Source organism: Mycteria americana, chromosome 3 (assembly GCF_035582795.1).
Source record: "Mycteria americana isolate JAX WOST 10 ecotype Jacksonville Zoo and Gardens chromosome 3, USCA_MyAme_1.0, whole genome shotgun sequence".
NCBI classification, from domain to species: Eukaryota; Metazoa; Chordata; class Aves; order Ciconiiformes; family Ciconiidae; genus Mycteria; species Mycteria americana.
This window is the reverse complement of record NC_134367.1, coordinates 132,861,774-132,889,575: the sequence shown is the minus strand read 5'-3', so window position 1 is coordinate 132,889,575 and position 27,802 is coordinate 132,861,774. Positions and strand designations below refer to the sequence as shown.

Here is a 27,802-nt window from a genome sequence, read left to right as displayed (position 1 = left end):
CCCGCACCTGGAAATAGCTGCAGATGTGTAAATAACCGACCTCTTCTGCCCAAAACATACCGCTGCTGCTCGTGGACACGGCGCGTACTTCAGAAGAAAGGTATCATTTTGGCAGTGGCTGTTACAAAGACGTAAGCAAAGATATTTTAGGTGGGGTAGCCAGTCCCAATTACCTGCCTTTTCGTTCAAGGATCTCAAGCCCTTCTTTCAGAGGAAGGATAACGGGAGGGGAGGTCAGCGGAAGCGTCCCAGCCTTCTCATGCGATGAGGTGGAAGCAAGGAGAGTCCCGTCACCAAGGCGGGCTCGGACTTAGTAGGGGAGCTGCAGCCTCTGCTCAGCTGGTGCAGAGCGCAAAGGCAGCGCACGCATTTCACTGCTCCGGCAGCGCACGCATTTCACTGCTCCGGCAGCACGCCTTCTGACAAGACCTCGCCACAGGCATCCTGCAGCCTTCTGTAACGGTGACGGGCTGCATCGGAACCGGTCTAATAGCACCCCCTCCTCATTATTATTCCAAGCATTACTGAAAACATTACTGCAGGAATAACTTCAGAGGGAGGACTGGATCTTACAACCACGGCTGCCACTGGCTGCACGGTCACAGGCACAGAACCCTTCCAGCTGGAAGAGTGACAATCAGCTCCCACTGCCCTCTGCCTGGAAGAGAGTAACTAACTTCAGTGCAGTCGCTTCAGGTCTGGACTGCTGTAACAGAGCAGAACTGGACTCAATAACAGCAAACAGAATTCCCTCAGTGTTTGCTTCTGCGTGGACTCCGACACGTACAGGCCACAGGAGCCAGACGATTTCTACATGCGTTACTGTGGTGCTCACACCTGTACAGCAAATGCACGGTAAGTGGCGGAGGAAACACAAAGTATAAAAACTCTTTCTTCTTCCTTCACTCCCTAATTCAATGCGCCGGTCAAACGAGTGGTGCAAAGTATTCTCAGAATTATGCCAAAAAAGAATAAATCATTGGGATTGTGACCCACAGGGGTGCTCTACTCCTACGTCCAAGCACACCCTGAAGTGTTAAGTTAGTACAAAGAGAGGATATTTTTATTGATAAACATTATATTGTCTTAGTGTAGATGTCTGACACATTATTAAATCAAATGACAAAACATTAAAGTAATTCATTCTAATAAAACTTTTCGATATTCCATAGACAATAGTGCTGTGAATTTTGTTTATAGTATAACACATTAAAAACACAGAAATACAAGTTTCTAATTTCATAGGTTACCAGCAAACAGAGAAAAATGCATGCTTTCATTTCTGTTAAATTTGTAGCTTACACAGGCAAGTGGAACAGCTATGCATAGAAGACTATTCTACAACAAGTTGTAAAACAAACATACAGAAAGACTGACCTTATAATACTTGTACAAGTATGACAAAACCATTGTAACTCATTTCAAAAGGTAACAAATGTTTTGTCTGTGGCTCCACCATTGAACACTTCTAAGCCGACTTAATGAAAAGCTATTTTGAGTAGAATTGTATTACTAGAAACCACTGATTATTTTGTTTTCTGGCTGGCTATAAATGAACATACATTATATGTGCATTTGCACTCAGTTCCACCTATGTTTTCTTCCTTACGGTTAGAAGCATCACAGAACCTTCCCACTCAGTGAAAAGGAACCCAGACGGCGTCGTTTGATCCCGAATCAAACAAAAGGTGCTCGTATCGGTCACTTTTATTGCTGTGCTTCCCGCAGCTCTGATGCCATGACTGCACCACGAACCAGAAAACCCATCACGCACGCGATTCAAAGGCACCTGCACGGTTGCGTCACAGGCTGTTTCTGAACGAGCCAGAGTAGGGATTGCGCTCAGCGGTCTAAGACTTCAGTAATGGGACAAAACCAAGTTTTCCATAATAGCTCCACGAAAGTATCAGATCTTGAACAGCTAACTGCTGGGCCATGAGGTGATTTGGACACACCCCCCCCCCCCCCCCGCCGCTGCTGGCACCGGGGCTCTCCCCGCGGGCCTGGGGGTGCAAAGCTGACTCGGGGTGCAGACCTAGGCTGGCTCTGACGGGGCCCGTTAGGTCAGGGGCAGCACCACGTAAATACGGCGGTTTGGGCTGGGCTCTGGAAAAGGCGGGAAGGGGCCAAAAGCGGGCCCCAGGTGCAAAGCAAGCAGCTGTCCTGCCGCCAGCTGGCCCGCTCTCTGCGGGCACGCACCTGCAACGCTCCGCAGCCGCAGGGCCGCGGGTGGGCAGGGCCCTTGCCAGGAAAACGAAGCGAGGGAACTTCCTCAAGAGAGCCTGCACCCCGCAGCACCCGTCGCCCTTCAGCGATGAGCAGAGGCCCAACGCTGCTGAGGATTCAGCCGCGGTTTTAGTGCGTAAACGGGAGCTATCAAAAGTGCTGAGCTAATGAAAGCCTGGTCCAAAAAAATGCCGGATGAGCCAGGGGAGGAGGAGGGGGAGGAGGGAGGGCAGGGGCCCCCCAAACTTGTGCAACATACCTGAGGATTAACGGGTCTGTCTGCTCACCCTTTTGTTCCAGTGAAATCCCCATTTGCCAGCGCATGACCTCCCATTGCCACGCCCGTGCCGGGGCTGCAGGCAGAAGTGAACTTCACCCTGCGGGGCTGCTCGCCACGCGCGCGCGTCCGTGGCCGGATGAACCACGGACTGAAGAGCAGCGCCAGTCCTGCCCTCCCGCACGTCCCCGTTGGCTGAAGCTCCGACGGAGGCACTAGCAACGGGAACACCCGAACCACCGCTAAACCTTACCGAGAGATTTCAGATGGCACAGAGCTTCGACAGACGGCAAACCACCTCCCCAAATCCCCAAACAAACATCGTCCTAGTTTGGTTTTGGTCTTGAAAACAAACATTCAAGGTGAGGATGAACGTAATCTATCATTCCTTTAGTCGTCTCTTACAAATACTGCCCGCATTAAGGGCCTAGTGATGATTCTCAGCTTTGCAAGGACAGACAGTGAAGCCAATCAAACTATTCCTCAAGGGAACATTAAAATTTGTCCCTAGATCTTCAATGCACGGCAAAGTTCACTGCATACCAGCTCACCTCTCAGGTACGCCGACTGCTGCTAGCGTGTTTACGCAACCGTTCACGTAGCAGACAAAGCGCGTAGTTGTGAAGCTAGGATAAGAACCGAGTCGGAGACATTGTTTTTGGCCTATCTCTCCCCCTCTCCCTGATAAAGGCATGCAGCATTTCTCACTGGGGAAGAAATACCTTTCATCAGCAGAGATCAAACAGTATTCAGGCAGACCCCCGCAAAACTCGCCCGTGTCCTGATTACACAATAACCAGCTTTCTGTGATGCCATATTACTCTCATTTGCACTTGCTCTCCACAGGTGCTGAATAATTACAGCATCATACTTTGTGTCCTTTGCTTCTATCATCCATTTAAAAAAAAATCCTTAAGAACAAAGGTATTCCACAAACATCTCGCTTTGGCTTCTTTCAAGACCTTGTTGTAGTTCGAGTTCTGTGCTTGCTCATTTGACCGAAGCATCGTGCAATTTCACGATACAATTCTGAGATACAGAAATGTATGTCCCACTCGGGTTTTGACTCACCAGTGAGAACTACTGAAAGAAAAGGTTTCTAAGAATCTAGGACGAACCGCTCGGCTGAGCTCTGTGCTTGACAGAAGCAGAAGCTCACTTTATGCAAATCTTGGACATTACACAAACCTTTCTGAAAGACTGATGCAGTACTTTATGCAATCAGCCCTTATCTTCCCATTTTTTCTTTTCTAATCTGAAAAATCCCCAAGTCTTTAAGAGCTGATGAAATACAGGCTTCCAGTCTTTTCCTCCCCAATACACTGTCTGTAAAATGACTCCATCGTTGCTCTTGCATTTCCCAATGACAAGCCTTACTGTAATTCACACCGACAGCAGTGACGTGATACCTTCTTCTACAACGGGGATCTGCTGACCTACCTGAAACCAAAGCAACGCAGTAGAAACAGGGAAGTATCGCATTTGCGAGCGGTGCGACCATTTGTACTGCAGGATTTCAGGGTGGAGATCCTGGCCTGCTGCAGACGGTAACCACCCTGTCATAAAGCTGGGACAACAAATGTCAGCTTCCCCCAAGCGTTTGCTAGCGCACGACATCCGTTTTAAAGACAGATCTTCACATTTAGCCAGAGCCATTTACTGTTGAAGGGAGCTGGGGAAAACCAGGCAAAGGAAGATTACTTCCTTACTAAAAGAAGATTACTAAAAAATAAAAAACCCTAAAAACTAAAAAAAAATCTACTTGTTGGTATCTTATGAACTGTGAATTTTATTTATTGCAAATGGTACCTTGTGACAGTGATATTACAAACAGTAGAGTGCAACGAGTATTTGCTATTTGTACGTTTCTACTCTTATAGATCAGGAGGCGAGCATTGCAGAAGCATCTTTGGGTCTCTCAGCGTTCCTCAGCTTCTCCACTAATATCAGTTACAAGAAGCATCCGAGAAGGTCCCGCCACTTTTTGTGGCCACTCAAAAGGATGGTACCATGCTTGTAACGGCTTAGTCTGCTTGGTCCCTGGTTCAGGAAAACCTGGCCTTAGCTTTAGGTGGGGACTGAAATTAGGTTCCTAAATCTTCTGCCAGCGTGGGGAAATGTTTTCTTGAACCAGGGGCTCAGCTCTTTGTGTATGATAAATAAATAAATAAATACTTCAGTGCAGAATTTCCTGACCTCCTCAATGTCTCCCACATGCTCTTTTTTCTTTTTCAAAGCTGTCTTTATGTTCAGAAAATGCAACTGGAATTTCAAATGACTAACAATAATTACAATTAGAAATATTACTGAATGCACAAAGATAAGCTGTCTAAGCTTTTGACCTGCTATATTATAGATATGCAAGTGCCATGCAGCATTCACAATACCTTGCTAATACAATGTGGAAACAAATAAAAACTAGCAACCATCTCTTGCATTTATAAGTAGATGTGTGTGAGACTATCTTAAATACGGATACACGTAGCATCTTAGCAGTTGCCATGATAGGGCTTTATTCCTATGCAGATGGCAGCTGGTTACCACAGGGCTTCATTTTAACAACAGTGGACGTACTAGGTAAAGTATATATATATGTTGCTTGAATAGAAATCTACATTCGTACATTTTAAAAAAATAATGCCAAAAATCTGCCAATGAATTACATGAACTTATGACCGAGTCCCTCAGCAAAACTACTATAGTACAGTCTGGCTTCATAAAGCGTAAAAGGCCGAGGCCGGATCTATAATCACTTAAGATCAATTATGTGTATTGTATAACGAGTGTCTTTGCATAACTGGAACTGAGCAGGGTTGTATCCATTTCATTCATTTTGAGGCCTTTTAAGATATAAAGTATCCTCATAACATGCAAATTTCCCTTTGAAGAATCTTTGAAAAGACATCCTATGAAACGCCTTCCCACGTACTGCGTAACAGCTGCTTATTTCGATGGTTTGGGGCATTTTAAAGGCAGACAGTAGGCTTATGCTGTTTTGGAGTCGGGTTGTTTGAGATTGGTGTGCCAAGCAAAGATCTTGCATCTTCTCCCATCAGTTTACTGAATCAAAACCTACATCCTATTTCTGCTAGCCCAGCGCATGAATTCTGTGTTAAGGAGGACGTGGGTCAGCCTTCAAAGCCAGAGGGGTTCGGCTTATGAGATAGAAAGTAGAAGCAAAATCCTAAATCCTTGCAACACAAGGAGCAAGATAAAATCTTAAGGAAACAAGCAGGTGCTGTTGGGTGTACAGGGATGTCTGCTTTTGAAAAAGATTTCATGGCACATCCCAACATTTATACAGGGCCTGCATATCTCAGCTCTCTCAGAAGTCCTCCTATACGCAGGTCCCAGAGAGACGTGCCCTCCCAAAACAGCTGTGCTCCTAGAAGTAACTGTCCACTGAACTGCTTAAACGAGCTCCCGTTGTTCTGCCACTGGCCGGCGCGCAATCGTACAAGCAGCTCTGCCAGCCGGACGGTAAGCTTCGGCAAAGAGATAAGGGCGTTTGCTGCAGGGGGTGGAGAAGTCACCACCTCTTCACCTGGCACAGCCGCAGCCGGAGCACATCTGCCTGCACGCTTGTGCCCTTGATCGCGGGATGGGAGGGTGCAATCTCTATTTGCAGATAGCATGAGGAAAACTCAAGCCCTCTTCATTCAAATGATGGCTAACTACAGTACTGCAGGGTTTCTCTTCTCCCTTGCCTTCCCCCAGCCTCATTCCCTTACTGAACAGCTTAGTTCTCTTCAGTTTAGCATTTGCTGAGAAAATTACAAGATGAAATTCTAAGGCTGTAACAGCCAGGAAGGAGGTTTGCCTTCCGCTAGGGACTGCGTTTGGTTTCTGTAGCCACAGCGTGGCATCCTACTTAGCCATCCCACAGAAAATTACCCCTTCCTCAACAAAGGCTGGCCTCAACAAAGAGAAGTCGAGACGTGACATGGATGCTGATACAGGACCAGGTCCTGCAAACTGTCTTTCATTACCATAGTCCTGCCAGGAGCTATCAATCCTATTTACACACAAGTTGTACCAGGACTCAAAGTCACGATGTAAAAGCATGTTTTTGTTAACATGACTTCCAACTTAATTTCAAGCGCTGGCTCAAGAGTAGTCAACAGCATCAGAGGGTCCTAGATGTGGCCCTTCATACTTCACCGTCTTTATGCCTACAGATGCAGTTGCACGAAGCTGGGACATGGGAGAGAACTACTGCTGTGGCGTCTTAGCTCAAAGTTTGCCATGCAAAATTCTTGTTCCATCTCCTCCGAAAGCAAACTGGATCCTCAGATTCCAAAGACCCCACCCAAGCCCTGTGCACGCTTCAGAAATGCAAATGCCAAATGAATTAACTAGCATATGGCAGGCAGAGGAACTGCCCAGCTCTCCTTTTTGCACTGGCAGCAGCTGCTGAGAAGGCAAGGCGAGAGGGGCACCCAGCCGCTGGTGCGTGCTGTTAACAGACCCGCCGGACGCCTGCCTGCAGGCTGCGGGCAAGTACACTGCACAACCCCATCAGCAGACTGCTCCGGGCTCAGGCTTGAGCCAAAGCCTTTCTAGCTCAGTTGAAAAACCTTGCTTTTAACTTCAGGAAGCTCAGCATCAGGTCCCGTTTGCACAGGAGAGCTACTAACATGGGCTACTGCCTTCTACAGGGGCATACAGGAAAGCAATAGAGCACCTCAAGGCAAAAATCTACGAGGGAAAATCTACTTTCCTAAATAGCATCAGTAGTAAAAACCTCAGCAGCTGACTCCCAGTGAACAGTTTATAAAACTTTAACAAAGTCTTCTAAAAGTCACTTCCCTTATTTTAACCCAAGGCACGTTCGTTATGGGCTCTCATCACAGCCATCTGCTCACTGACCACACAGGACTCTGCCCCCCGACCCCCAACGGGAACATCCCGCTGCAGTTGCGCTCTACGAGAGCCCCCGCTCTTCGACCGCACGTACTGCTTGTGCTGGGCACCGAAATAAACCGGGCTGATGCCGAAGAGCTGGATGCACTAAGCCAAATCTCTCAGCAAAGCACTTAAGCACGTGCTTAGCTTTTGATACACGGACCTCCGCACGCCGAGGTACGTGCTTCAAGGTAAGCGAGGGCTCTGGTACTTTCTGGACTTGCAACTTAGGAGCCTGCCTGAGCACAGCCCGCCCAAGCGTGCCAGGACTTGAATCAGGTCAGGGAAGAGGTGCACGTGCCCCCGGTCCCCGGCACCGGGGTGGCTATTCCCCAGGAACGGCAGGCAGCGTGCTCCCGCCACCTTCCCCTGGGAGCAGCGCCCTGCGTGGCCCCGAGCCCCCGCGAGAGCTGGGCCCAGGAGCACGCCCCAGCTGCCCAGCGCTGGCCGAGGGCAGCGTGGCCTGTGGCTACCGCGACAGCCTCTCCCACAGCACGCTGCCGGCCAGCGGGCACAGCTACGCCGGCTGGGACAAAGAGCTGCCCGAGCCGAGCTTTCCCAGGAACCATGCCAGCCACGGGAACCGGAGGCTGCCCAGAATGGAGACACGTCCCAGAGGACACGAAGGACATCAGCGCTCCTGCCGTCCCATCGCTATTTCCCTTTTAAAACTCTGAAACTCCAACGCTCACTAAATGACAGTGATTGTACAGTGAGCACGTACCTGTACACTGATGGACGGGAATTATTACAACAGGTCTCCTTCCGAGGTGCGGTGGTTTGCTACCCAGGGGACTGCTTTACTGACACGACCCCACCAGTTGTATGTAGATCTCACCGCAGAGGTCTTTATTTTTCATTCCTAATGGCAGAGTTACATACCCCTAAGATTACTAAAACTTGCTGACGTTACGGGCCTCTCTCTCCACAAAACATTTCTGCAGCTAACTCCTTCCGCGACCAAACGTCTGCCTCTACGTGCACGAAGCGAAGAGCGCGCTTGTTTCCTCACCTGCTCCAGCGCCTGTCGGCCAGGAGACAGCAGTGACCAGAATCAAGGTAAGACTTGGTGCTGAGGGAAATCTGTGTTTCTCCTACGAGAAAGGAGCAAATACCATTCCCAGCTAGCAGGCAGTAACCCGTAACCAAGGGGTGGTGCGCACCAGCAGCCCCCTCCTGTCATTACAGCACGAGGCCGACAAACCCTCCAGCAACAGGGACTGCTCCTCCGGGAATCCAAGCTCCTACCGGGCTTGCCAGGCATGCCCGTGGAACGCCTCAGAGGCAAAGGCTGAACGTTTGAGCAGATCTCTAATCAGCTACAACTTTCCTCACAGGCTCAGGCATGCAATGTTGTGCTTCCCCTCGACTGGCAATAAAAAGGCTATGTTAAATTGTTGCTGTAAAATTCTCATGCTGACTTTTAGCACCATTCAAATCCTACCCGGCAGACGAAGATTGTATTGACAAGATTTCCGTCAGGTTGTTTTGGTGTGGAAGGTTTAAAACTTGTTCTGCAAGGCTATTAGAAAAAGTAAAATAAAAAACTACCTAAAATATACCACGATAAAGTCATTTTAACTACATAAATACATTACAAAATCTGTTGCTTTAAACAAGTTGTGCTTTTTTTAGAAGCTTTCCTGAAATTAGATGCTTCTGCCCAAACCTGGATAACTTGGCCTAGATCTCGGGCTCTTTTGGGGCAGTGAACAATAGATTTCACAGCCAAATTATATCCTCTGGTGCAGAATGAAACAAACTGCCATTTCTTCCCTCATAGCTTTCCCGTGAATAAAGAAAACTTTTCCAAAAGGCATGGGTTTGCCCACACCTGAGCTCGATTCTGGAGATTCAGCCAAACAAGTCAGAGCAGTTTGGGTGGAAGTAGATGCATTTACGAAACATGCTTCAGATGTGAGGCCACTAAGTGCTAACAGGATATTCATGTGCATTTCCTTAAAGGTGCCTAGTCGTGTTAATAGTCATTCATTTATCTATTCAGATAAGAAAATAAAAAGTTCATTCATCTTTAAAAAAACAAAGTGCAACAGTCCTTCTCAGGACTTACTGCTGCAAACACGTACACTGACCCTACAAAACTATCAGTGGGGTTTTGCTGTTGATTTCGACAGAGCTCAACTTTCACTCAAGGCAGTGAATACTGAAAACTCTCTTCCTTTAAGCCTTGCGTTATACCTGGTATGCCCATTCAGCATACTCAAACTCGGCGGTTCCTTAAATTAGAAGTGAAGTGGCTGAGGTCTTCCAAATATTCAAACTTCCACTGCTTTCCTTAAAAGCATGGCTTTAAACTGATTCAGTTGAAGTTGTACAAACCTAACATGGACATTCTTACCTGGATTTAAGTCTATTTTAGACTAACTTACAGTGGCTACTGATCAAGTGAAACTTCATGAACACAGTGCAGATTCAAATTCAGCTAAGCATGGTCCTCTGAGATTGATTTTTAAAGTATATATTTAAACAAGTTTAAAGCTCCAGTGGTGCAACTTTGAAATAGATAAACCTTACACTACTGCATCTCTGTGAGCTTTATTTGAAAGGATTGGGGCTTCCAAAAAATCTTGGTATAAGAAACATTTGTCAATCAGCAGAAAGTTATCATTTTCTAAAAAGTTATCCAACAATATTCAATCTACATTTTACCTCACAAGTATTAATATGGTTATTTGGAAAAGGCATATAAAAATTCCTGTTCTGACAGCAGGATATTAAATGTTACCCCTCAGGTTGCTCCACCTACCTTGAACGTTGTTTTTCTAAAACTAGATTGCTGTTCTACCTGATTTGTTTCGTCAAGAAAAAAGCCAGTCGCACATCTATCTGAATGTGAAGAATGAGCATTCATTTTCACAAGCGCTAATATCACAAATCCAAAGCATGCTAATCAGTTGATTTCAGTGACACGGCTGCGGACAGAAAGCTGAAAACAAAGCAGGCAAGTAACATCACAGGAAAAAAAAAAACCAGTTATACCAGTGAAAATCTCCTCCCATGCACCCATTTCAGGTTGGTGTTCCTATTGCAGAAACAATCTACCAAAAAGTGCAGTACATAAAAAAAAAGGAAAAAAGAAAAAAAAAAAGGTAAAAGAAAAAAGGCAAGTATAAAATTCACCTTTGGTAGGGACAAAAGCAGTTCTTCCAGCATGTCTTAAGACCTCCCCCTATCCTATCCTATCCTATCCTTCTGCCTTTGAACTGCTGTCAAAGGAAGGCCATCCACGTGTCGAGCAGAGTTGAAACTAGCAAGGGATCACATATTTAAATCAGGTCAAAGTCAGATCTGCAGTGAAGCTCTCTCCGCTGAGGAAAAGGCTCTTTAATCTCCCTTTGAAATACTCATTAAAAATCGTCTCAAACCGCTAGGAATGAAAACAAAAGCAGTCGACTGGTCCAAAGACCAGAGCAGCCTCGGACGTGAAGGTGACCCTTGCTTTCAGAAGAATAAAAACCCAAATGAATCACAGTCTGCAAAAAACCCAACCCAACCTGATTTCACCCCTGGTTTCCCGCAGCCCCCCAACCCCTGGGCCCCCCCACAGCCCCTTTGTGCCTCAGCTCCCTCCTTCCTCCCAGCCAGCCGCCCCCCGACCACCCCACCGCCCCGGTGCCAGGCTCCAGCCCCACCACGCCACGGACCCGTCCTGCCCCACGCCTCCGGGGCTCTGCCAGCCCAGCCGCCCGTGCAGGGCAGGGGGCAGCTGCCCTTGAGGGGCTCCCGTGGCCCCACACCCCAACGATGGCCTGCGGCTTGGGCAGCAACGGGCACTGCAGAGCTTCTCACCGGGAAAGCGAAGCCGGGCGCGGGCTGTCCCTCCATGCGCAGCCGGCAGCTTCCGGAGTCTGACGTCAGGAGGAGAGAACGCCTCAGACTCAGTCCTCTGCTTGGCTCGATAAAGTAAAGCTATTAACATGCACTGCATTTGAACATAATGTCTATGTGAGTTTTGGAGATGTCGTACAGGAAGGCTGCTAAAAATTGCTCAAGTTTTTTGCTTTGGGGACTTTTCCACGGGCTTTGATTATGCTAACAAACGTGAGAGGCTCTCTCTTTTGGAGACAAAACCAAGAACGCACACATTCAGTTGCTCTGTCCTGTTCCAAACCAGGTCTGCGCTGGTTGATTTGGTTCCAAATCGTAAGCACATCTTGCTGAAACAGTCAACAGAGGAAGTGCTTATCAATTCATATATGGCACAGATAATGGCAGTTCAATGTACCTTTTGCTTCTGCTTAGAACAAACAACTTGCAGAACATTCTTGCACAACACACAAGTGTCAAAACAAGGTATTTCAGGTTTTACACACAATGCAAAGCTACGATATACTACAGTATTTAATGCACACCAATAGGAAAAGTTCCTAAAAAATACTCATGCAGTTTTTGTGCCATGGGATAGGTAATGGCTATTTCGTAGAAATAGATCCAACTGGCTCCATTGGAGCAGCAGTATAAATATTCAAAATAGAAGTAATAATAGGCCCTGATGTGAAACTTCTCTTTTTTTTTTCCCCCCTTCCCCAAATCTGTGCCTTCCGTCAGCAAGGAAACACTCTGCTTAGGAGCAACTGCATCTTGCTACAAGAGTATAGCTGTGTATTTGTGGGGTGGATTTTAGTGAAACGTGCCACATTGTTGCTAACATTGTTTGATTTAAGGAAGTATTTTAGGCATTTTAGTGGTTATTATTATTATTAATCTCATTAACAACAACAAAGAAAAGAAACAACAGCAACAAAAAAACAACAACAGGAAGGTACAGCGGGCTTCCTAGCGCAAGAGGACTTCCAGCGGGCATAGTTACGAGACGGCTGCTCAAACAACAGGCTGCATAGCTCAACAAGTAGCAACACAATTGTTTTCCAGAATGAAAAATGATGATGCAGGCATGTCATTGACTCTCTCTACCGCCTGTCCCTGGACCCTTCCTTCTTCTTGCCAGGGATCCACAAGCACACTCTGTTCACCGACGCCAGCGGTACATGGCTTTTTCCACTGGACGTCCTCGACACGCACAGTGCGACGGCTGCCAGTGCCTCCACACATTTAGTGTAACAAAGAAAGAAAATCAGGTGCTGAGCTGAATGGAAACCACGGGGTGTAAATATTTTGATTTACAACATTTTGCCCAAAGAAAATTAAACCGAAAAAGTAACTTCCAGAATTGCAAATGAAATAAAAATTGGCTTTCTGTCTGTGAATGGGGCGCGCCTTTTTTTTTTTTTTTTTAGTTGGAGGATTTTTTTCCTGCTATAGTTTAGGGTTTGATTTTTTTTTTTTTTCTCCTTTCTTTCTTTTAGGTAGGGTTTGCTGTGCCTTTACTACCAATATTTGCCACTGTTTGTACCATAGACAAAAACATTCACCTAGCTGGTAGTATCTTAATACACTTCAAAGTAGAACATATACAAGAAAGAGGAAAAAACATCAAATGAATCAGAAGTGATCAGTGCTTAAAGTAAATACAAGAGCCAGCACTGGCAAGAATCCACAGTATCAATACATACAAATGAAGCTGTGATGGCGTTTCTCATGGGGTGGAATCTGCCTGCATATTAAAACAGAATTATACAAAATCTAGCAGGGATATTGGAACAATGAATAGCTAAACTTTCACAATAACTTAAGATCTGTGAGCGAGTCTGCATTGAAGATATTCCACATATTAAAAAGTGCCATCTCTCTCTGTGTCTTCCTTCCTCCCAAAGGAGGGGTGATGAATCCACATGATCTGTTATCAGGTAAGTTCAACTGCTTAAGACGACAAATATCTGGCCAGGTCCAGTGTATGCTTTAAAGAGTGGCAAATTATGACTTCAGTAACTATGTCTGTGCAAAATATGCCTCTTTCCTTTTAAAGAAACCAGTGTCTGTAACTCATTTAGAAAAATTCCGACATGTACTTATGTCCTTCTCGGAACGAATAAGACATGAACTATTGAATCCCCCCAAAACAAGAAATCTGATGAAGCAGAGAAAGTTCTGACCTTCCATTTCCATCTGCAGATCATTAAAAACCAGGACACCTCCTCGGTAGCCCTCCTGGGCTGGCGATCAAACTATTGCTTGGAAATACCATAAACACCCTAGTAATAAAACTTCAACATTAGTAGTAAAACGGTAGCAGTGTTTATCCTTTGAATCCACGTTTACCTTGCATTCCTCATCACACCTGTACAAGATTCATTATTTACGGTAAAAAGTCATCGTCTGTTGCCTTGACAATCTTCTTTTAATACAGAGTAAATCCATTCATATGCTGAATACCTTGAATTGTATTCCCATATTACACTGCCCTGTGACCTTTGGATCATTACAGGAGACCCAGCGCTCAGAAGGAGAAGCTGATCTCTGGCAATTAAAAAAAAAACAACAAACCCCCAAAAACCCCAACAAAAAACCACCCCCCCCAACAAAAACAAAACTGAAAAAACCTAAACAAAAAAAACAACCAAAAAAATTCCCATGATTCTCCTTGAAAATCAGCCCCTGTACGATGTACCCTCTTCTGCATTGTGGCAATAGTCTTAAGTCATAAATTAGATTAGTCTTCCATCAAATAACTTAAAAAAAGAAGGAATTGTAGCAGACCAGTTTTGCCTGGCTTGACGCCAGTTAGCAGCCAGTTCATCTAGAGTCCCAGTCACACTGTTCAAAAACTGAGCTAGGAAATCACATGAATGTTGAAAAAAATAATCTTCACATCGATGCAGGATTTTTCCAGGTTGTGGGGGCTCAGGGAGAGGGCAGACCTAGAAGGGGCCACGGGTCCTATGAACAGTGAACAGGATATACGTCACGACTTGGAGGTGCACCGCATTCAGGAGATGCCAGCCGTGGTTTGTATTGCACAGGTAAGAAGGAAGTTCCTCCCGACAGTCTGCCACCTGCATTAGTGATCTCTGCACATTGGCAAGTTCACAAAAGTGAAAACATTGAATTCTGTCATGATGGAGAAACACAGGAAGATGCCGTAAAGGGAAAGGCACACACACCCTAGCTTCTTATCCAGTTTCCATTTGTTCATGTGGACGCCAAAAACCTATAATAAACACAGAGTAAGCCACCACAGCAGGAACATTTCAAATAAAGTGGTAAATCCCCTTCTCAATTACAGGAGCAGGAAGATGACCGTCCCCTTACTGATCACGGTCACCTGGAAGCAATCACAATGCAAGTACTGCAACAAGTGAGCTGAAGACCACAGCTGAAGTAAATCAGAGCAGCCCCCTCGCTACCCTGACTTACATCACCTCAAGTCCTGGCCCAAGGGCCTTAAGTTGCTGCAATGAATTTCCTTTTGGCAAGAACAATCCCATTTAATTCAATCAGAAACGTTTTCAAAGGCCAGATTCCTTTTCTTCACTCCAAATGCTTCACGTGCCCCTCTGCATCTCAATCTAGAGCCACACAGCCTAAGGCTGTGCTTGCCTTTGCTTAGTTGGCTCCCACGCAAACCTCTCAGAAGATTAAAATCTTGCGTACGTGGGAATTGTGTTGGTGTGCAATGCACAGGGGGACTCCCTATAGCAGCCGGTCTCAAGATTTGGAAGGTGTCACATAAATCCTCTTCTCTCTGTCATTTCTAGTCTGCTATGCTGGACTTGGACAGGTCAGGGAACGCGAGGCACTGATTTCAATAGAAACATCGTCATGTCCAGGCAGCATTTGTTCTGGTCTGTGTTGTATTTCAGAAGGTTCCTACCGAGGGCCAAAGCAAACTGTACAGCATTTTGTCTGCCTGTCCAACAGGAGAACAGATCTCGTCATGCAGCAAGGGATCTGCTTCAACTCTAGCATGAAAAATAACTAATGATTACTAATGGATCTCCTGGACTCCTCCCATGAAAAATATACAAATATGAGAGCCATCTTGTGACAGCGATAGCTTCTGCAAAGTGCCAGATTAAGGTCTTGGGAGGTTTACAAGAGGAGTGACCAATCCTACCCCTTAACAACAGACTTTGCAACCACTATTACAGCGGGAGGTGAGAAAGGAACAGGTGAAGAAAACGTCTATAAAAATCACTCTTTTGGAAATGAAGAACAAAAGACTATATACATACTGTGACAAAAACAGATGCCAGCAGGAGACCAACAGAATAGATAAGTCCTCTGCTGTTTAACCGAATCTGTAAAAGAAGGAAGTTTATAAAACCATGTCACAATTTCAAGCAACAGTATTTCTCTCTGCTGATAACTCTGTAATCCTAAACTGCTGAGCTGCTAAACACTGGCTTGCAAGCTGTAAATGCCAAGTCAGACCATTACATCACAGATTATTTTGCCTACTCCCTATTGCCAAAGAAGAGGGAGTATTATTAGACTAGCGTCCTTAGGACCTGACAGCATTTCAAACTGTCCCACCCCCACGTGGGCTTTGTCATCCCTTATACTGTTATATCATGACATTTTCTTTTTGGCAATTAACTCCTATGTGAGTCCTGTAAGAACAAATGGGGGAAAGGGAATTTTGCATTCAGTCACCAATTAATGCTTCACAGAGGGGGAAAATAAACAAGGACACACACAAACACATAATTTCTTCCCTACTCTTACTCATCTCGGTGAAGGAAACAAGTCAGTAATCTCACCGCCTGAACCTCAGCTGCTGAAAATCATCGGTATCAATGCATCATGGCACACTAGCACAGGCTGAACATTATTTAGCTCTGAGGCAAATAAGGCAAAGAGACAACTTATTGCCTGCAGGGCTGTGTAGAGATATCATCGCTACGGCACCCAGGCGCATCACAGGCTCTGATGCAGCCGTCTCCATGACGGAGCCACAATTACTTCCACTGTGCAAGTGGAGAACCGAGATACCGGTCCTCAAAGCTGTGGAGCTATTTAACTGCCACTTGTAGAGGCTCTGGAGACTAACCAAAGGCACTCACCTGCATCTTTAAGCCCTAAATATATTTAAAAACATGATTTTATGTGACATAAACCAAAAGCTACATAGGAAGGCTACAGGGAGTAAAGCCACCTCTCCAATCCTGTTCCTCAGCTAGGATCACACTTCTCCTCCATTTCCCATCCTTCTCTTGGGGAGCTTAATCATTGTCCCTTTGGGCATTTTTATATGATCTTCTCAAACAGTATCATCTGCAGTATCGTCAAGGGAGCACCCAGGTGGAGTCTCCCAAGGCATTTCTGCAGGGGCTACTGCGTGAAGGAGACTTCCTCCTAGGGAAGGTCGGCTTCTCCAGGGAAGCAACAGGGCAGCTGGAAGCTGCACGGTGGGTGCTATGGGCGACTGAATTGTAAATCTTTAGACCACCTAATATCAATTATTATCTTAAGGCCACTGTAAGGTAACACAGCCCATTGTATTCCTCCCTGCACCTTCTGTGCAGTGAAACTCTACGTGAAGTTGAGTTTCAACTGACAGTAACCAAAACTGATTACTATTTAAAGTAGTAACTGACTGTTTAAGTTGCCTGGCAGAGATCAATCTTAGCAAGAAATTATGTACAAGTATTTTTCAAGGATGCTTTAGAAAAGGACATTGCTACTGTTTGTCTAGTAGACTTTGATTTTGTGCAGCACAGGTATACTTTCAGTCACACCGCTCTGCTGCTGAGGTCAAACAGCAAAACTAAATGCAGTGATCTTCCTTAAATGGGCTGATATCCAATTCTTAATTGCTCAGCTTGTTCTACATTTGTATACGAGGAAAAGCAAAAGCATTAGTCCGTTCCTGCAAATGATCTGCAGACAAGAAAATAGTTCCCAGAATGAAAGTTCATCCACCTCAAACACCACATTTTTTTCTAACAGCTGGATTTATTTCCTGTTTTTTAAACTGGTTTTAGTCCAATAAACAATTCAAACTAAACTTCTATGCCACAGTATTATTTTCTCAACTGTGAACACAGAAAATAATGGTACATAGTGTATCACTGGCCCCTTTTCAGTGCTTGCATCCTTCCAGTTAGACTATAAAGCAGCCCATTTGCAAGACAAGCGGGTATTGCTAATTTGATGATAAGCGGCACTACAATTTCATGAATGCAAGACTGCTCAGGCACTTGTATCTTTTTGCATCACAGTCAGGAAAAACTTCTCACCCAAATATTGCCCCCAAATCCACAGCAATGATTTAGCTTCATTCCCCAAGGCCAACTGAGGGGAGAATCTGACTTCCAGAGTCAAGGAAAGGATTATCGGTTCTGACGTTTTCAAACCTGAGCCTGCAATGAACTCCATCCACCCAGGATCCTCTATGCAAATCCATGCTGGATACAAGGTCAAGCATGCTGCAAAAAGACAGCTGGAAGGATTTCGCTCTTCTGTACACGCTCAAGATTCAGCATGACGACGCATTGCTGTACTTCTAGTAAACCGTAATAAGCATGAATAGGTCTTGCACAGCTACTACACACTGGAATTGTTATAGCATTTGTACTCACAAGTGTCCCACCAATTTGCAGAGCTCTGTTGCTGCCTGAGATTTGCTGTTATCTTCATGTATGTCAAAATACTGGCTTACACAAATGGCACATTTTCCTTCTTTACTGATTTTTGCCGTCATAAAAAAGGCTACGGCCGTGATGATCATTTCTTGTTAAAGGTATTACAGGATTTCTTTAAGACATAAGCTGTAAGTGTATGTATGTGCAGCGGGACCTTTATATTCCTATGGCCATTACATGTAAAATACAATATTCTCACTAGAGTGGCTGTCCAAGGAAATGAAGGATTTGGATTGCTTCAGAGTGTGAAGGCCAGTTTTGGGACTGTCTGCATAACTGAAGGTGAAAAATGTAACGATCCCGCTGTTAATGTAAACTGCAGGTGGTAAGCGGTGGACAGGAGGAAATGTATTTTTGCAGCTATGGAAGAAGTCTCTAAGGCCACTGCAGCTTCTATTACCAGTCCTGAGCAAACCTCAAAGTTTTGCTGAAACAAGAGCTGCTCTTGCAATGAGAGACAACGTCAGGTTCTGGCCCAGAAGACCTTTTTCTATGATATCCTACAGCATATTTCCTGTTACACTAAGGAGCCAGGACAAGCTAATTTGGGGGCTCTGTGCACACACTACTGCTCCCTGTAGAGACAGATTAGTCCACTGTGCTTCTTTCACTCCCATGCATCCACTTCTCTTCTCTTGCTTCCACTAATCTGAATAGTCCATACAGGACAGCTAACCTGGATCTCCATTTTAGTTATTCTAAAATGCAAAAAAACCCTAAACTAACTTTGCGTAACTAAAATACAAATTTAAAGCCACCTTCCCTGCTACCCCAAATGAGCAGCAGCTGGCTAGGAAAGACAGATACTATTTTACAATAAATTCCTGTCTGGATTTTGGTCAGGAATTCTGTTTGACCAGTGCCAATATCTGTAAAAACTGCCAGTACGAAATACATCAATCGGAAAGGAATCTACAGGAAAGGGAAGCAAATGAAGCAGCTGGAATTACTTTAGCATGGAAAATGTCTGAATTCAACCTGAAGTGCAGACGCTGCTTCTCAGTTACGTTAGCCTCCATAAAACCAGCAGACATTTGGGAAGACGACCATTCCAAAGGCCTCTGTGTCCAATTTGCTGAGGACAGTGCTTCCGAAGAGAGGTGTTTGGGACTGCTTTCTTTGGACTGTGTGCAAGGCTCCTCTTTGGAGGTCATTCAGGGGAATAAAAGTTGCTATTAAGGATTATTCAAAAGTAGAAAGTGTAAGCTAACGATTTGTGACAGCTTTACAAATGTAATAGTAACACACGGCATGCTGATCCCACACAGGCAAAGCAAACATGGCAACCCCTTCAGCAGCGTGGGCACCAATTTTCCCTTGCAGTGGTACTGCACTGAAACACTTCAGTTTCACCCCAGGTTAACAGTTCTCAGCTTGGCTTAATTAGCGACGCTCCTGGCCTGGGATCTAGCCCAGCTTCCACTGCTGAGCAAAGCAATTAGCTATTAATTAACCTAAATAACAAGAACTTTCCTTTACAAGGCTTGACTATTCCCATAGAAAGCAAGGATTTCCTGGGAGGGGTGAAAGGGTGATTTCTAATGCAGTTTTCCATTTCCAGTGCTTTTTGCTCCACAAAAAATCGGTCCATTTATTAGGGTCATCGCCTAATACCTCACTCTGCCACGGGACAGCAGGATTAAAACCCTTCCACGTACACAGCAAAGGGTGGTTTCCTTGGGCGAGCAAGCGCTAGCTGTGGAATGCACTTTGTCAGGAAGCTCATTTGGCTGAACTGGATACATATCACAGATGGACTCTCTGGAAGAAAAAGTGCAACTCTTTGGGTAAAAAGCCCTGCTTGGTGAGCTCAAAGCACTATAAAAGCTGTGCAGAATTCCAGATGTTTCCACTGTGGCTCAGGTGATGCACGCACGGCATCTCCCTGCCATGCCATGGAGCAGACAGAAGAGGACAAAGACAACAGGTGAGAAGGGCTATAAAACAATGAGAAGTGAACGGAAAACAACAGAAAGACAGTTGGAACAAACAGACATTGATGTAAGCCTGTCCCAAAGCAGATGTGCCCTGGGACGGCTAGGAGATGGATTCCACAGATGGGTGCTGGCTGTAATTCCAGATGCAGTGGAGTTGCAGTATACATGCTGTGGAGTTCCTCTATGTGCACACCAATAGCCCAATTAATTTGGCTTGCTGCTTATGCACAGAGCAGCTCTGCATGGTGTGTGCAGGGAGTCCAGCTGCGTATGATGCATTGCTTTTTGGCACACGTAGTAAGCCTGACCTCACTAGACTTTCGCACATGTGGAGAATGGCATCCGTTCAGGCACCGTGCCCAGGGTCTCTGGGTTATTTAAGACAGCAATCCGATTTACACCAGTAAGAAACCTCCCTCATTGTAGATATAATTCCTGTTGAAGCCTGTTGCCCAGATACCTCTTACTGTAAAGGTTTCTTGGACTAATACAGTGCTTTGAGATTCTTGCAGACTTTATAGCTCACATTGAGAAGAGAATGAAAGCTGTCTGGGTTTGTTCAGGTCCAAAATGCAATGGCAGTCTGGTCTTTGAGGGATGTTTTCTGCTAAATATTCTCACTCCAACAAAGAAAGGTCTCGGAGCTAGATGAAACTCACTGCCAAGCATTTGGGGGGGCTGCAGCCTGAGGATTTGGAGAGATGTTCTCCAGTAAACCTTGCACTGGTGGTAGAAGGGGTTTCCAGTGTCAGATCAGCCAGCAGCGACTCCCCTGCTGCACAGATCACATTAGAGCACTCCCCACTTACCATAGCTGAGGGAGGCAGGCTTGGGCAAATAGCCCACGTTGTTTGGGGTACGAGCACATATTCTCTTCTATCAAATCTGCTACTGGGCACTGAGGTATTTAATTCTTGCATTAGGAGTAACCAGAGGACTGCTGCCAAAGCTCTTGGCTAGCCTATGCCTAGCTCTGGAAATAGTTCTCTGAAAATATAATGGAAACCCCCAAATATTAATGAAAACAAGAACATTTACTTCTAGCAAACATTGCTATTACTCACCTATCACCAACAAAGAGAACACATGGTTTCAAAAGAGACAGGTTCAGATTTGCTCTACGTCTGCTGCAACTCTGCACAGTATTGCGCTAATTGGTGCACAGCAGCAGTTGCTCATCAGAACAAAAAGGCAGGTCTAACAGCTTCCCGCTGTCTTATCCTACCTGCTAACGCTAAAGGTTTTCCTACAGTCCCCTCCTGTTTGGCCCAGGTCTACACTACAGCCATTCTGTCCACAGCAATGGCTAGAGTCACAAAAGCCACACAGGTAGGCGTGCTGCTTTTTTTAACCTTCTCTCCAGCTCTGGTAGCCTTTCAACATTTTCTAACCTAATGCCCACCTACCTATTTCAAAAAGTAATCATACAGAACATGAATTGTTTTATACAGTACTGCTCAGTGGTTCTGAGGTAGTTAAATCCTAACGAGGCCGAATAGCCACTGTTCACTTATTTCTCATTTCTCTCATTTTAGTTCTCCACTTGCCTAAAGGATCCTTTCTTTTTCTGCATTTGATTTTGGACTACCTGCTGCTGTTTCACTAATTTCCCATAAGCCTACAGCTCTGGAAATACAGTTTTAACCGACGAACTATTCCCACAGTAGGGGGACTATATAGCACTGTAGCCTGCCCTATTTCTTATTGTGACTTCTAACCGTGAGCACAGGAGCTCAGAAGATTCTGAAATTTGGTACAAAAGCTTAAGAAAAATGTGTCCCTGATCTGTCAAAATCAGGGCAGAAATCAGTCAAGCAGCCTTCTCATGAAACAAGCGGCACCTATTCCTGCAAGAGGCAATGGAATAGCTTTTCTCAGGGTATATGAGAATGTGTAAGTTCAGGGAAAACAAGGCTAGCAAAACATTCAAAACTCACAGTAAGGGAGGAGATAATTTCAGTTTTTAGCAAAGAGCAGGAAAAGGGCCTCAGCTGGAATCTTCTTAATTATAGAAGGAAAAGCTCAGTTCTCTGTTTGTTTAAGAATAGGAAATGCTTCTTCCCCAGGAGAGAACTGTCTGCAGATGAAGCACTCCCTCATACTGCAAGGAGGAAAAAAATCAACATTTGCAAACTCTCCTTTGAGGTTTGGCTTGTATCTAGTGGCTAAAGCAAGCCAGAAGAATGCTCTGTTTTGACTGCTCACACATGAAAGGTTTGCAAGTTCAGAATCTACTCTGAATTTAAACAGAGGCTATATCCCTGCTTCTTGTGTAGCAAATACAAAGATACTGCCACCAGCTCCAGCTATTCCCACGCAGCTCTTGCAGGTAATAAGTAACCAAGGCTGAAGCTAAACAGCAGAGGAAAAACAATGGAAATAAAATAAAAGTGATTCCATTTTTCAGTTCTTTTCTGGCAGTCGCTGAAGGCAAAAACAAGGAGCTATTGCCAAAACCCAAACTGGTTTTGCTCCAGAGTCCAAATGTGAGAGAAATTACCTCATTCAGGAATATTAGAAGGACTCTGCTATGTTTCCAGTCCCTTGGCTGAAAAAGCTGCAGGTCCTCTGTCTGTTTGGGGATCCTTTTCCTGCAGTGTCCCTGCTTGGCAGTGGAAATCCAGTGTAAATCCTGCATTCCCCAGGGTCTTGCCATGAGACAGAAGTCTCAACAACTTCAGACATGTGCTGCATTCCTGCATGTTTCAATGGAATTTCCTTCTTGGACCTTTTTTGAGACTCCTAAGAAAGCATCCTTGGTTTGCTCTGTATCACACAATTAAGTCCGCAGAGGGTACACACCCTGGAGTACGCAACATGGAGTGCTGCACATAGACACTCAAGGTATTAAGAAATGCAGGGGTTAGGGCTGGAGAGAATTCCTGTATCGTTGAGAGCTTTGGAAGGGACCAGACGCTTTTGCTCTACTACAGTATAATCATCCCAGCCTCCCTGTCATGAAACCAGGGAGCAAATGCACTCAATACGTGCAAACTATTCCATGAGGAAGCTGGAGGGACTAGTTAGTAGCTTCAGCGTGCACCTGCTGCTATGCCCCTCCATAGGTTTTTGGAATCAGCCAATGAATTAATGCATTAATACCTGCCAAGCTGCACACTGCTGCTGCAGTGATACCAGCACATCACTGTTCAGATGCTAATGTGACAGCTGGAAAGAGGCTGGCACCCCAGAGCAGGAGGAGGAGCAACATCTACAGAAGCGAAGGGTGATGCTGTGGGAAGCAGGGACCCCTGCAGACACTCAGAGTTGCCGCCCTGTTGCTATCCTCGACCTTAATGTTTGCCGATGACTGACAGATCCACTGAACCTATCCTCCCTCTGCCCTCAGAGGATTTAAGGTGGTCTATATGCAGATACCTGGGCCAGAATGGGGCAGGGAACAGATACACAGATGTTGGCTGCGAGGAGACGAAGGCCAGCTTTGTCCTAACGTCGTAAGATTCATCATAGTGCCTTGGAATTAAAATGGTGAATAGCAGACTGGTCAGCGAGTAGCAAAGCAGTGACGCTCGCTGTCTCGATGTGCGTTTCTCAAGTGTCCGCTTCCCTCTGGACGCTCTGATGACTAACAAGGCTCGCACTGGGGTCACTCCTTCTCTCTCTAGCTGCCTGTTTGCATGAAAGGAATGTAATGTCTCTAAGACTTCTAACTTACTGTCAAATTTTGCTGAAACTGGCTGGTTATCAGGCAGAGGAGTGATGGATAGGCATATGATTATGCTCCCAAACGCTGATGTGAACAAATGAACCTGGCTGTTTATCCTTAGGCTAAAATTCCTGTTCTCTAAAATACTCCTGGCTGATGTCTGGTTTACAGCTTCACATCCAAAAAAAGATTCCAGAGGGAAGCTATTGGATGGAAGACATGGAGGAAATGTCCTTCCACTCTGGATTTGCCAGGGCCACTGGGGAAGGATGCTTACAGGATTACAGAGTCAGCAACACGTCCAGGACTCAGAGCTGGAAGAGAATGAGAAAGTGAACTCTTCCAAAGGTCTCTCTAGGTTCAGAGGGACTGCTTTTTCTCCGAAAGTCCTGTTGGCATGCTAGATTAGCTATGGTTGACAATAGAAGGCCAGAGCTGCAGCAGGAGGGTGGCCAAGTGACCTCTGAGTAGTGGAGATGAAAGCTCCAGTGGGAAGCACAGAGGAAGGCAGAGTTAGTGCCTTAACATTAATGGGTATCCAGAAATAACAAGGACTTAAAATAATAAATATATAGTTGGGTTGGAAACTAGACGTTGTAGAAACAGAAGGGATCTGATGTCCTGTTTGATATTGACTACATCTGCTTTTTGATGGGAAAAGCATCAGTGGCCTGGCCCAAACCAAGAACTGTGGGACTGACAACTGAGTTGAAGGCAAAGGGTGAGGGCAGAGGAGGACCTTTTCTTCTCTGCACCAACACTAACATTTTCCTGGAGAAGCATGAGATGGAGCATTCTCTGGCTTGGGTTTGGACTGACTCCAGTCAGCACTGGAAGGAAGAGAATAAAAATCCAGTATTGTACATTGATGATCACGCTGAGACAGACCTGGTTAGTGGTAACAGATACAGACAGGCAAGGCAGGGTGAATGATATCGGAGACCGGTGCCCTGGAGCATACAGCAGTTTTGCAAAGCACTGCCTGGTGTGCCAGCTTCCTACATCACATCATGTGGGTGCAGCCCCCCTGTTCAGGCTGGGGCTGAGACTGCCCTGCAGTCTCCACTTGTGGTGTACCCACATCCTATAGCAAAATGTTTCATTTAAAGTAGGAAAACAGAAGAAGGGGAACTTCCTTCTCTAAAACAGGTGACGGATGCTTCCAAGATGCAGCCTGAGATGCAAAAGACGGTTTTCCATTCCTTTCTTGTAACAAGAAAGGAAGAATAAAATAAATAATAAGCTGAAACATCCATCGATGATGGGCCTGGGAAAGGGGCAGTCAGAAGTGGGAGAGGCACTTAATCAAAAAGACTGTAATTCAGCAACCCAGCACCAGGATGTGTCTCGAGGTTCACAGTCTATTTCCAGTTCTGCCACCTACCTACTATGTGACCTCCAGCGATTCCATTAGTCTCTCTTTGATAGGTCTCCTCTTGCTCTTTTCCTGTCTTATCTATTAGATCGCAAGCTGTATTTTCCCCCCTCAGGCACTGTCTCATAGAGTGAACTTGTTTAAACAAGAAGTCCTGATTCTGCAGGGGGCTCCTTGTGGTTGCTGCCGGGCGTATGACAAAACTAGGCAGTAACCGGGACCTCGCGGGACAATGCCTTCAATATATCGGTCTCACAACCAGCCACAAGCTTGCAGGCTGCATCTCATCCAAAGCCCTCTGCTTACCTCAAATCAAAACATGCCACCTGTAAAATGGCCTCTGAAACACCCACCTGCCTTTAGGGAGTTTAAGGAAGGCTCAAACACAAGCTCATCCTACAAAGGGTGCTACAGCAGCTGAAAGCGCCATTAGCAGCGAGACTGCTCTTCACATTCAGAATGAAACCCCATAAATCTCCTTCTGGTTGGGAGCAGCTGCTTGGCTGGTTAGCGTGTGAAGCCGCTTTACCGCATGTGGCTGAGAAAGTTCAGAATGCGCATAATCACAGGACACCACGCTGCACACCGCAGCACAAAGGCAGACAAAGGGAAAGTAAAAGGGAGCAGATCCTCTTCTCCATTTCTGCACAGTAACATGCCAGCACTCTTTACACCAGCATTAACAGGGAGCAAAATTTGGCCACAGGGGATTCTGAGCCAGGCAGCCCGGAATAAGAGATACACAGGGATTTTACAGAGTATGATATTAGAGAAATACCGTACTCTGGAGAAAGCCCTGAGTGTTTACACTTCCAGAAAAATAAGGCTCGTCTGTTGGAGGAGATGCTACAAAGACAAATTTGGACCCTGCTAAATACCAAAGGCGCAGTACTAAATCGTGACTGCTAGCTCAGAAATTACCTAGTACTTCTGACTCACAGCCACAGTGGACAAGCAGGTTGGCCTGAGCCTGTGAACCCCCACGCAGTGAGCAGGCCTTGCTCGTGCGAGCAGCCCAAGGCTAAGCCCCACGGACCTGGGGGAGCAGGAGCTCCTTGTCTTCTGCCCCTGCTGACCTCGGTGCCGGGCACATCAGCAGGGCTCCGCGAATAACAAACAGCACCCTCTGGCCCTTAATGCTGTCACCAGGCTACACCTCACCCAGCTAACTCTAGCCTTTTCTGGCAACTTAGTAATACTTAAATAATTAATTACTAGTAATGGGGGGGATGGGGAGGGGGCTTGTTTTGTTTTGTCATCCAATTATCCAAGGATTTGGAGAGAAATCCAGGAACCGCAAGTGAAAACTGAGGAAACTCTCTTTGCTAATCGTTGGACTGTTTCCAAGACTGCCTTTTCTAACCATGTGATCACACTGTACAATGAACATTTTGGGTGTGCAAAACAGTAGTGACATTGTTTTGCCTCCACGAAAGCTGGCTGCTTCCGTTCAGCCACTTGTTTTCATCCTTTTCTGCAAAATTATAGATGAGCTACAGATAAGCTGCTCATTAAAGAAAGGGATTTTATTCCTACAGCATTGCTTCCTTTTGTCACTCCTATATTCAAGAGGAGGGAAGATGCAAGGACCTACAGGCTGGTCAGCCTGACCTCGATCCCTGCGAAGGTGATGGAGCAAATAATCCTGGGAACCACTTGCAAACATATGAAGGACAAGAAGGTGATTGAAAGTAGACATATAGATTTATGAAGGGAAATCATGTTTACCCAGCCTGATAGCCTTCTCTGAGGAGGTGGACTTGTCAGATGAGGGGAGAGCAACAGATGTTGTTTATGTTGACTTTAGCAAGGCTTTTGACACTGTCTCTCAAACATCCTCATAGACAAACAGAGGAACAACAGGCTAAATAAGCGGACAGCGGAGCGGACTGATAACTGGCCGAACCGCTGCGCTCAAAGACCAGCTGGAGGCCAGTCACTAGTGGTTTAACCCAGGGGTCAATACTGCTTCACGTCTTTATTAATGAACTGGATGATGGGGCAGAGGGCACCTCAGCAAGTTTGCAGCTGATACAAAACTGGAAGGGGCGGCTGATGCACCAGAGGGTTGTGCTGCCGTCCAGAGGGACCCGGACAGGCTGGAGAAATGCTCAGGCAGGAAACTCATAAACATCAACAAAGGGAAATGAAAAGTCCTGCACCTGTGAAGGAATAACCCCATGCATCAACACATGCTGGGGCTGACCAGCTGGAAAGCAGCTCGGCAGAGAAAGAACTGTTGATCCTGGTGGACACCAAGCTGAAGTCCGCAATGCACCCTTGTGGCACGGAGCACCAACAGCATCCTGGGCTGCATTAGGAGAAGTGTTGCTAGCAGGTAAAGGGAGAAGATCCTTCTCTACTCAGCACTGGTGAGACACACCTGGAGTGCGTGGTCCAGTTCTGGGCTCCCCAATACAAGGAAGATATGGACTTACTGGCGTGAGTCCAGTGAAGGTCCACAAGGATGATTTAAGGGACTGCAGCATCTGACATACAAAGAGAGGCTGAAAGAGCTGGAACTGTTCAGCTTGGAGAAGGTAAGATTCAGGGGGATCTTACTGATGTGTATAAATACCTGATGGGAGAGGACAGAGAAGGTGCAGCCAGACTCTTCTGAGTGGTATCCATTGGACACCACTCAGAAGACAAGAGGACAAGGACAAGGACAAGAGGCAACACACACAATTTTAAATACAGAAACTCCATTTAAACATAAGAATGCTTTTTCACTGTGAGAGTGGTCAAACGCTGGAACAAGCTGCCAAGAGCGGCTGTGCAGTCTCCATCCGTGGAGGTATTCAAGGCCCAACTGGACACGGCCCTAAGCATCCTGCTCTAGCTGACTCTGCTTTGAGCAGAGGCTTGGGGAATACGTGATCTCCAGAGGTACCAACCTCAACAATTCTG

At 45.8% G+C, this 27,802-nt stretch overlaps 2 protein-coding genes across 3 annotated transcripts in view; both read right to left on the bottom strand.

Moving 5' to 3' along the window:
• The window catches only part of RIN2 (Ras and Rab interactor 2), a 123,352-nt gene that overhangs the window by 94,692 nt on the left and 858 nt on the right, over positions 1–27,802 (bottom strand). The window contains exon 2 of one of the 2 annotated variants that reach the window (XM_075497121.1): positions 15,502–15,567. The exons of the other annotated variant lie outside the window; for it this stretch is intronic. The gene's annotated coding sequence lies outside the window, so the exon portion shown is untranslated. The remainder of the gene's footprint in view (positions 1–15,501; positions 15,568–27,802) is intronic. 2 annotated transcript variants of the gene reach the window in all.
• SLC24A3 (solute carrier family 24 member 3) overlaps positions 11,052–27,802 on the bottom strand; it is a 176,283-nt gene continuing 159,532 nt past the window's right edge. Inside the window, exons 16-17 of the mRNA XM_075497130.1 lie at positions 15,502–15,567; positions 11,052–14,477 (exon numbers count right to left, since the gene is read on the bottom strand). Coding sequence (XP_075353245.1) covers positions 14,328–14,477; positions 15,502–15,567 — 216 coding nt within the window. The 3' untranslated portion in view covers positions 11,052–14,327. The remainder of the gene's footprint in view (positions 14,478–15,501; positions 15,568–27,802) is intronic.